This window comes from Saccoglossus kowalevskii, chromosome 7 (genome assembly GCF_978046115.1).
Source record: "Saccoglossus kowalevskii chromosome 7, keSacKowa6.1, whole genome shotgun sequence".
Taxonomy (NCBI): Eukaryota; Metazoa; Hemichordata; class Enteropneusta; family Harrimaniidae; genus Saccoglossus; species Saccoglossus kowalevskii.
Genome location: NC_140647.1, coordinates 10,520,036 through 10,531,217, shown reverse-complemented (window position 1 = coordinate 10,531,217; position 11,182 = coordinate 10,520,036). Strand labels below are relative to the sequence as shown.

Below are 11,182 nucleotides of genomic sequence, written 5' to 3'. Positions count from 1 at the left end.
AATGCCAAGAGGGATGTTAGACATGTTAGACAGATCAATGCTATCGCGCAGTACGTTAATATTGTCATGAATATGACGACCAGGGATACTACTACTAGTAGTAGTAGTAGTAGCATTAGTGTTTTTGACCGAACTCTGCCTCAATATGGAAGGACCCCATGTCATATTAATTGTTTGCGCTCACTAGAACAAAAGGGATGCAAATATTAACATAACGAGTGGTGGCGAATAAACATTCAATTTTGTGTTGAGTTAATATTTAAAACGTATAGGCACACAGATTAAACCTGTGTTGTTGATTTTGGCAAACACTACCGATGCTGCATTGCTCCTCTTCTTCAGAAAATCAACATTTTAACCAACTTACATGACATTCTATGTTATGTTGACTTTATTTAAAGTTTATAGTGCATTTCTTCAATTGATTAATAAATGTGAAAATCGTAATTTTCAACACAAATAATAGTCTTGCTACCTTAATTTGTAAAAAACACCACACACCAGATTAATGAGTAAGACAATTTATTAAAACAAGCCAGCAATAAAGAAATAAAATACATGCATTGACATAACTACTAGTGGGAAAAATACACAATAAAAATACACCCTAAAAAATTGGGCAAGGGGTCACCCTTCAAAACTCCCACTGGTGAGCATTGGGCGAAGGTGTTCATAAATTGCCATGAAAATATGCAATGTTTGATTTAGTTAGTGATATTCATTTGAGTATTTAATATTATTGATACATGAGTAGAAAGTTTTTTCGTATTGCACTGTATACTCAAGTATTCGAAGACGTATCTATACAGACTCGTAGTCATAAGTAAAAGTACTCTATTCAAGAAGAAATTATGTTTAATCAATGTAAGACTAATTAACATACTCACGTCAGAGATATAATTCCGAGTTGTTATTCACAGAGAATAATATCAGAGTTACATAATATTGATATACAAACGTCTGTTATATTACCTTGTACTGGCACTAACCTAGGGGGTCATACTAACCTATGGAATGGTACTTTACATAATCAAAAACATGCATAAATTAAATGTGTTCTTTATCGTATTTAACCTTCAGCTCATCTTCTTCTTTCTTGAAACAAATGTTACTTTTAGGTTAATAGCCATATTCACTATAGAACAGATTTAAATTCCCACTAGTAACAGTCTTCAAGTGGAATATAGTTCAATATTGGAAAATTGTAATTTTTATACATATTAAAAAAAACTTGCGTAAAATTATTTTGCTCACTGTGACGTCACTTCACTCAATACCTCCATTGTAAATATTATACCAGCCTTTCAAATTCCCGATTACGTCGTTCTGATTGGTTGAGGGCGTGTTTTTAATTATGTTAGCCGTGGTATAATGAATAGCTTTTAATGTATAAAAGTAGGCCTCAATACACAAGTGGGGTAAACCGGCTGTCAACTAAAATCGGGAAAATTCAAAGAATTTTTCTTACGCAAACGACACCAAAAAATGAATGTCGCGTTGCCAGTAGAAGATTTCATAGAACGTGGGCATAGTTTAATGCGTTTAAGTTGTTTCCATGCCTCAGAAATACATTTGAAATTAGTTTGGTATAATATAATGGCAATAAACCACCTCTGAAATCAGGTATCCTACTCGATTTTGCACAATCCATGACATGCGTTCTTTATGGATTTATTCGATACACTTATGATAGCAAATTCTGTAAAGCTGCTTGTACTATAATCGAGAATGAACTTATTCCACCGAAGTAGGGAGAACCAACAATGTCGCAAAGAATAGGGCACATTTACCCAGATGAACTCTTGATAGGACAGCATTTAAAATGTCATTCAAAAAGATAATAATGACAAGTACCTGAAATAAATGAATGAATGAATGAATGAATGAATAAATAAATAAATAAATAAATAAATAAATATGAAAAATTAAAAGTAAAGAAATAAAGAGAGAAATACGGAAAGAATGTACGTACCAGCATTTGAGTTGGAAAAGACACGCTGAAGTAATGTCTTCCGACGATATCACTCAATTTGAACCAGCGACGTTCTAGTTGTATGCTGTCTTCTCGTTGGTACTGAATCTCCACCATAGGGTCAATGTCCGTGACACTGTGAATGTAAAACAATTATTAGAAAGCCATAACATTCCACACATTCAATGCGTGCAATTGCATTTCTAAACACAGGCAGCTGAACACTTTGTTTATCTGTACTCAGTATTATTAATATCATATAATGAAGGGATTATGTGGGTAATTCACAAATCACGAACGTCTTTTCAAAATGATTGTTACCTTGGCTGATATATGTCTGTTACTTTTTGGATGTAATAGTCATAATATTTTCTGGTATCTTTCACTGTAACAATGTCACCGATGTCCAAGTGCGAGTGCTGACCAATAGGTGTCATGAAAATCAGATCACCAGTACTTACAACAGAATGCTGGCCACTAAAAATAAGAAATGAAAATAATTCTTTCTTGGATAATGAAATTAATTCAAATTTGATTTCTAGCACATTACAATACAATGTTGTATGCGAACGTTAATGTATCGATTGCACATTCGAACAGGATTATAAGCAAATTAACACTACTATTATATTTGTCTATATCAAATAATCGTATGGAAATGGTCATCTTACCTGGTGCCTACTGCATAGATGAATGGAACATAGTCCCCCCTTACTCTACATATGAACACGTATACAGCAAACAGGTAGAACACACTTGTAAACAAACGTTCGACAAACTCAACAAATTTATCTGCATAGTTCTTGATAAAACATAACATGAAAATATAAATTGTCACTTATGGTGCAACACATTGATTATACTGGGCACGCACAGGACAGCTGCATTACAAAGGTAATGTGCAATAATAGTAACTCGTATTCTGAATGATGTCGTAATTGTTTAACTACCCGTGATCTCAAATGTTTTTATGTGTCTACGATGTTAGCAACATTGCTGAATGGAATTCGGTACATTGCTGTGACGTTGATTAGTAGCCTAATTCACAGACATGATTATTTACGCATTTAATTTGGAAAGATGTAACCACGAATTCCCCGAACCAAGCATAGACTCCAGTATTTCCTAAGGTGAATCAGTCACGTAAAATAAATTCGAATTTGTTGGTGGCAGAGGCTCTCTTCTCCATCTCCCTGTGCCACTTATTACCGAATTCGCCCATGAAACAATTAATTATCCTATGTGCAATTCATGTATTTGTGGTTTGTTTAATCTATACTCACTACAGTACTGGGCGTCACCGCGATTCCATCCATGGTATTAGCTCTGAGTTTAACGTCGTCGGATACACGAGCCTGGAGATCACAGGAACGTATGTAGCTGTAGCTCGCGACTGACTGATACCCAATTTCTGCAACACCGCAATAAGAACGGGGATTTTTCTGACTCATGTTTCTAATAGTACTCAATCTTATTATGTTTTGTACAATTTGCAGGAGGACTATCGTGGCCAAATTCTATTGGTTTATTTTTGTTTACGTGCACAGTGCTATCAGTGTGATTGGTTGTACATTTAATAGACGAGGGGAATCCCCAACGAGTTCATGGAATATACATCTCACTGTGGCTATTTATATGAGCTACGAATGACGTTTATTGACGTCCTTAGAACGACCTTGGAGAATGAATTTTGAGGACCAGGATTGAGACGGTAGAGTACGTGCCTTTGCTAAAAACGTATACAAATACAATTGTAGCGTCTGAAATAATTCTCAGGAAAAACAGTCGACGGTTTAAAGCGGGGAGCGTGTCATTGTTTACAAACAAGCGTCTACCCGTGAGCCTTGGCGTTTTAGCGTGTGTTCTTACATAATGAAATGCTTTTCTTTTTGCATTTTCAAAACTCTTACAATTGTTTGCAAACTTGAGAACCAGGCAACTAGAGGTCAACACGGAGTTAATCGGGTTTCTATTGTTTATCTCATTTTAATTATGCAGACCGAGTGGGTTACTAACTGCGCAGTGTGATTGACGAATCGAATATTTGAATGTGGGGAATACCCTGGAAGTTCGTCGAATTTTGACCTCCCGCGTAACGGGAAGTGATTTTAATTGTCGCAGTTAAGAGGACCCTGGGCAAAATGTCTGGGGCTCAGGTTAAGAAGAATGTGCAGTGAGTGTTGATTCGAATCGGATTAGGGTGGTGGCAGATGAAGTATTCGATTGAGAACTACGAGGGCAAAAGTCTAGTTCAGAGGTCATTCAGACTATGGATATATAAAATAGATTTGATAGAATAATGACTAATAAAGATGTAATTAATGTAATGAATGTGCACTTACACTTCAGTTGTATTGGTTAATTAAAGAAACTTGAAAGTAAAGGCAAGAATTCCGCAGAGAAAGAGATGATGTGGCGTACTGGAGTGCTTGTCATGTTATTCCAAACCAACTCACAACCCCAAGATGTCACTCGCATGATTCTCAAGTAAAAATTATACGTGTGCATGATTTCACTTTATTGGGTTCACGTGTGGTTTATTATCAGATCAATATACCACCGCAATATAATATAATGAAGTCCAGCTCAAAGGGATACCGCCACTGACGACACCTTAGACATTATCTATACTATCACTAAATTTCAACAGCTATGTGTCGATCAGTTGACCTTGGTGTACTCCATTGTTCTTCGTAGTCGTAAATACGTTCGTGATTGACGTACTTTAAACTCGTCCATGCACCCCGGCCATGCACGATCTTAATTTTGCCCTTCTACTTCCGTGCCTCTCGATGTAAGTTTGTCAAGTAAGTAAATTTTCAAGTCGAGGCGTGTAAGTTCCACACTGTCTGCCTTCACTTAACATGGGTAAGTGTGTACAATGGTTATTGGAGCTGTGTGAACTCTAGCTGGGCGCGTCTACCGAAACAACAGCATCATCGTGCTTGTAGTCTCCTAGAATATTTGAAATTACATGGTTAGCATCTTGTTGTCATAATGTTAATAATGATGTCATAGGAACAGAGTGAGTCATTAAAATGTGATTGACTAATATTACTTAAATTGGCGGGATACAAAAACATCCGACCATACAGATTTACTAGTCAATGAACTGTCACTTCAAATCTTTGACGTTTCCTTCAGTGACATCTATAGTCAAATATTGTACCTTTGATTGTATTTTACAATGTATGGCACAGTCAAGATGTATAGTCACGCTCTCGCATGTATTCCATCAAATCAATTATTTATCACGTGACTCCAACGCACACACTTCAACTGTGTTAACAAACAAGCACTGCAACTACGGTCACTAATAAAGCTTTGGCCAGCCCTGGACAGCAGAACTGTCAGACATTGAAAAGCGAAAGATCGCTTCAGCTTTTACGATTACCCTTATTACTCTTGCATCGTCTTTTGAACACAATTGAACATGACAATGCCATACTTGTCATATATTTGACGTATAAGAAATTGAATTACTGCATCCAATTAGAAGATGAACCGCATTTGTTCACAGAATGCAAATTATACATAAAAATAAGAAAGAAACATCTATTCTATTCAAAGAAATTTGCGACAAACTTATTTACATCATGAATGCAAATTGTAGGGAAACATTAAAAGAAGTCATTTATATCATTAAAACTGTACTTTAGAGAAAAAAGTAGCCACTAAACTGAGTCTTTTTTAAATTCTTCATTGTCTCTACATTATTTTATTTACATGTTTACGCTCAAATACGAATGCATCTTTACTATCTTATTTACATCATTTTACGATCACATCATGTGTACTACCAACGTTATTGCAACTATAAAATATGTTTTTCCTTCTGTAAGAAGTTAGTTACGATAGTTTTCAAATATTTCACCCCAGCCTCAACATACTCAAATTACTGCCAGATTTCATCTGAGTTATTATCATTGTACGTAATGCAAATACACATATCCCAAACTCAAAAGCCGTTTTTCGAAATGAAGCTTTCCCATGGTTGTTTCCCAATATCAGGTGGAGTCCACCCATACCTATTTACACTTATTATCGGTATAAATGTTTGCCTATACAAATCGTGCCAAAAGATATTGAGCAGCAAACCCGTGTACCGTCTATACTCATTGATCCTAGAAATGTCTTCGGAATCCACACTACCTCGTGTTTGTTTTGTAGTTCATTTATTACCCACAAAAATTGCATTTTCTCTCATCAACAGTATGTGCATTCCATTAGAAAAACAAACCAAAATGTATATGACATTGGTATATTTTTTCTAATAATATATATATTTCGTTTATATTTTCTCTTGCAATACTAGTCTACAAACTCTACATGGATGGCGAGTGTTCCCGGTGATTCGCTAGTAATTGCAAATATCTCAGCATTGGTTCGGGCGAGGGTAAACAGTGATCGACGAATACTTTCGAGATTTCATGTTACCGGTTTGACGGAGAGTGATCAGAAGCGAACAACGCTTCAGAGCGTAGGAATACATGGCAAATCATTTCATTTTGTGACGAATCAATATGGTTTTTGATGTCATTGATATGTATGTTAAATAAAAGTGGGCTCAGCCCATCACCCTATGTCGGACCTTTCATGCCGTTAGGCAGCGAGAACAATTAATCATGAATCACGAAGGTAATATTTGTGTTTTCGACTGAACTCAATATGGAAGAACCCCATGTGTTATTAATTGTTGCACTCACTGGAACAAAAGATATGCAAATATCAACATGACCAGTGGTCGCGAATAAACATTGTCTTGAGTTAATATTTGAAACTTATAGGCACACAGATTAAACCTGTGTTGTTAATTTTGGCAAACACCACTGAGGCTGTCTTGCTTCCCTGCAGGACATTTTAACCAACTTACATGACATTCTATGTTATGTTGACTTTATTTAAAGTTTATAGTGCATTTCATCAATTAATAAATAATGTGAAACTCGTAATTTTCAACACAAATAATAGTCTCGCTACCTTAATTTGTAAAGACACTACATACCAGATTAATAAGTAAGACAATTTATTAAAACAAGCCAGCAATAAAGAAATAAAATACATGCATTGACATAACTACTAGTGGGGAAAATACACAATAAAAATACACCCTAAAAAATTGGGCAAGGGGCCACCCTTCAAAACTCCCACTGGTGAGCATTGGGCGAAGGTGTTCATAAATTGCCATGAAAATATGCAATGTTTGATTTAGTTAGTGATATTCATTTGAGTATTTAATATTATTGATACATGAGTAGAAAGTTTTTTCGTATTGCACTGTATACTCAAGTATTCGAAGACGTATCTATACAGACTCGTAGTCATAAGTAAAAGTACTCTATTCGAGAAGAAATTATGTTTAATCAATGTAAGACTAATTAACATACTCACGTCAGAGATATAATTCCGAGTTGTTATTCAGAGAATAATATCAGAGTTACATAATATTGATATACAAACGTCTGTTATATTCCCTTGTATTGGAACTAACCTAGGGTGTCATACTAACCTATGGAATTGTACTTTACATAATCAAAAACAGGAATAAATTAAATGTGTTCTCTATCGTATTTAACTTTCAGCTCATCTTCTTCTTTCTTGAAACAAATGTTAATTTTAGGTTAATAGCCATATTCACTATAGAACAGATTTAAATTCCCACTAGTAACAGTCTTCAAGTGGAATATAGTTCAATATTGGAAAATTGTAATTTTTATACATATTAAAAAAACTTGCGTAGAATTATTTTGCTCACTGTGACGTCACTTCACTCAATACCTCCATAGTAAATATTATACCAGCCTTTCAAATTCCCGATTACGTCGTTCTGATTGGTTGAGGGCGTGTTTTTAAATTATGTTAGCCGTGGTATAATGAATAGCTTTTAATGTATAAAAGTAGGCCTCAATACACAAGAGGATGTCAACTAAAATCGGGAAAATTCAAAGAATTTTTTCTTACGCAGACGACACCAAAAAATGAATGTCGCGTTGCCAGTAGAACGTTTAGGATGCTTCATCTCATTTGGCCATAGTTTTGATGCGTTTAAGTTGTTTCCATGCCTCGGGAATACATTTGAAATTAGGTTGGTACATGTATAATATAATGGCAATAAACCACCTCTGAAATCAGGTATCCTACTCGATTTTGCACAATCCATGACATGCGTTCTTTATGGATTTATTCGATACACTTATGATAGCAAATTCTGTAAAGCTGCTTGTACTATAATCGAGAATGAACTTATTCCACCGAAGTAGGGAGAACCAACAATGTCGCAAAGAATAGGGCACATTTACCCAGATGAACTCTTGATAGGACAGCATTTAAAATGTCATTCAAAAAGATAATAATGACAAGTACCTGAAATAAATGAATGAATGAATGAATGAATGAATGAATGAATGAATGAATGAATGAATGAATGAGTGAATGAATGAATAAATAAATAAATAAATAAATAAATAAATAAATAAATAAATATGAAAAATTAAAAGTAAAGAAATAAAGAGAGAAATACGGAAAGAATGTACGTACCAGCATTTGAGTTGGAAAAGACACGCTGAAGTAAAGTCTTCCAACGATATCACTCAATTTGAACCAACGACGTTCTAGCTGTATGCTGTCTTCTCGTTGGTACTGAATCTCCACCATAGGGTCAATGTCCGTGACACTGTATATGTAAAACAATTATTAGAAAGGCATAACATTCCACACATTCAATGCGTGCAATTGCATTTCTAAACACAGGCAGCTGAACACTTTGTTTATCTGTACTCAGTATTATTAATATCATATAATGAAGGGATTATGTGGGTAATTCACAAATCACGAACGTCTTTTCAAAATGATTGTTACCTTGGCTGATATATGTCTGTTACTTTTTGGATGTAATAGTCATAATATTTTCTGGTATCTTTCACTGTAACAATGTCACCGATGTCCAAGTGCGAGTGCTGACCAATAGGTGTCATGAAAATCAGATCACCAGTACTTACAACAGAATGCTGGCCACTAAAAATAATAAATGAAAATTCTTTCCTTGGATAATGAAATTAATTCAAATTTGATTTCTAGCACATTACAATACAATGTTGTATGCGAACGTTAATGTATCGATTGCACATTCGAACAGGATTATAAGCAAATTAACACTACTATTATATTGTCTATATCGTATAATCGTATGGAAATGGTCATGGTCATCTTACCTGGTGCCTACCGCACAGATTGGAACATAGTCTCCCGTTACTCTACATATGAACACATATACAACAAACAGGTAGAACATCCGTTCGACAAACTCAGCAAATTTATCTGCATAGTCCTTGATAAAATATAACATCAAAATATAAATTGTCACTTATGGGGCAACACATTGATTATACTGGGCACGCACAGGACAGCTGCATTACGAAGGTAATGTGTAATAATAGTAACTCGTATTCTGAATGATGTCGTAATTGTTTAACTACCCGTGTTCTAAAATGTTTGTATGTGTCTACGATGTTAGCAACATTGCTGAATAGAATTCGGTACATTGCTGTGACGTTGATTAGTAGCCTAATTCACAGACTTGATTATTTACGCATTTAACCACCAATGCCCTGAACCAAGCATAGACTCCTGTATTTCCTAAGGTGAATCAGTCACGTAAAATAAATTCGAATTTGTTGGTGGCAGAGGCTCTCTTCTCCATCTCTCTGTGCCACTTATTACCGAATTCGCCCATGAAACAATAAATTATCCTATGTGCAATTCATGTATTTGTAGTTTGTTTAATCTATACTCACTACAGTACTGGGCGTCACCGCGATTCCATCCATGGTATTAGCTCTGAGTTTAACGTCGTCGGATACACGAGCCTTGAGATCACAGGAACGTATGTACCTGTAGCTCGCGACTGACTGATACCCAATTTCTGCAACACCGCAATAAGAACGGGGATTTTTCTGACTCATGTTTCTAATTGCGTTCAATCTTATTATGTTTTGTACAGGAGGACTATCGTGGCCAAATTCTATTGGTTTATTTTTGTTTACGTGCACAGTGCTATCAGTGTGATTGTTTGTACATTTAATAGACGAGGGGAATCCCCAACGAGTTCATGGAATATACAACTCAGTGTTGCTATTTATATGAGCTACGAATGACGTTTATTAACGTCCTTAGAACGACCTTGGAGAACGAATTATGAGGACCAGGATTGAGACGGTAGAGTAAGCCTTTGCAAAACACGTATACAAATACAATTGTAGTGTTTGCAATAATTCCCAGGAAAAGCAGTGTCATTGTTTACAAACAAGCGTCTACCAATGAGCGTTTTTATCGTGTGTTTTTATCGTCGCTTGGGACTCAATTCCCCGCGCGTGCGCAGGTGAAGACTCTCCTGCTTTAAATGAGTTGGTGTAAACATGGATATGCGTTGCTTTGCAAAGTAAACATCACATTTGATTCACATGGGTATACGTTGCTTTGCAAAGTAAACAACACATTTGATTCACATGGGTATACGTTGCTATGCAAAGTAAACAACACATTTGATCACATGGGTATACGTTGCTATGCAAAGTAAACAACACATTTGATCACATGGGTATACGTTGCAATGCAAAGTAAACAACACATTTGATCACATGGGTATACGTTGCTATGCAAAGTAAACAACACATTTGATCACATGGGTATACGTTGCTTTGCAAAGTAAACAACACATTTGATTCACATGGGTATACGTTGCTATGCAAAGTAAACAACACATTTGATCACATGGGTATACGTTGCAATGCAAAGTAAACAACACATTTGATCACATGGGTATACGTTGCAATGCAAAGTAAACAACACATGTGATCACATGGGTATACGTTGCAATGCAAAGTAAACAACACAAATACCTGTCACGAATTATAGCGGTGTCACTTTGTCTGACGTTTTGGAGTTGCCAAAGGATTTAATTACCATATGTCTGCCTATGTAAACATTGGATATATGCATAATGAGTTGTTACATTGTTGTAACACTGGAAGATTATGACTAACTATTCAGTTCCAAAGTTATTAGGAAATGCATAACATCAACATTTTTGGTGAAAAATAAATACTTCAAAAGCGGAAACGAGGAATATTAATATGTTTTTGTTTGAATTACAACAAATATATTCCATAATCATTTTCACAGGCATTTGAATACGAAGCAGAATTTGCAATG

General features: G+C 35.5%; 2 protein-coding genes across 2 annotated transcripts; both read right to left on the bottom strand.

Moving 5' to 3' along the window:
* Positions 1 to 505: 505 nt before the first annotated feature.
* LOC102808508 (uncharacterized) lies at positions 506 to 3,438 on the bottom strand. The gene is made up of 5 exons (XM_085501070.1): positions 3,256 to 3,438; positions 2,644 to 2,774; positions 2,294 to 2,449; positions 1,973 to 2,108; positions 506 to 1,854 (listed from the first exon to the last, which is right to left on the bottom strand). Exons 1-5 carry the CDS (start codon positions 3,421 to 3,423, stop codon positions 1,735 to 1,737), a joined length of 711 nt encoding a protein of 236 aa, XP_085357196.1. The 5' UTR covers positions 3,424 to 3,438; the 3' UTR covers positions 506 to 1,734.
* Positions 3,439 to 6,981: 3,543 nt separating this feature from the next.
* Positions 6,982 to 9,908, bottom strand: LOC100375201 (uncharacterized). Its single transcript, XM_085501071.1, has 5 exons — positions 9,766 to 9,908; positions 9,184 to 9,299; positions 8,831 to 8,986; positions 8,510 to 8,645; positions 6,982 to 8,335 (listed from the first exon to the last, which is right to left on the bottom strand). The coding sequence occupies exons 1-5, from the start codon at positions 9,796 to 9,798 to the stop codon at positions 8,216 to 8,218; spliced, it is 561 nt and encodes a 186-aa protein (XP_085357197.1). The 5' UTR covers positions 9,799 to 9,908; the 3' UTR covers positions 6,982 to 8,215.
* Between the last annotated feature and the right edge of the window lie 1,274 nt (positions 9,909 to 11,182).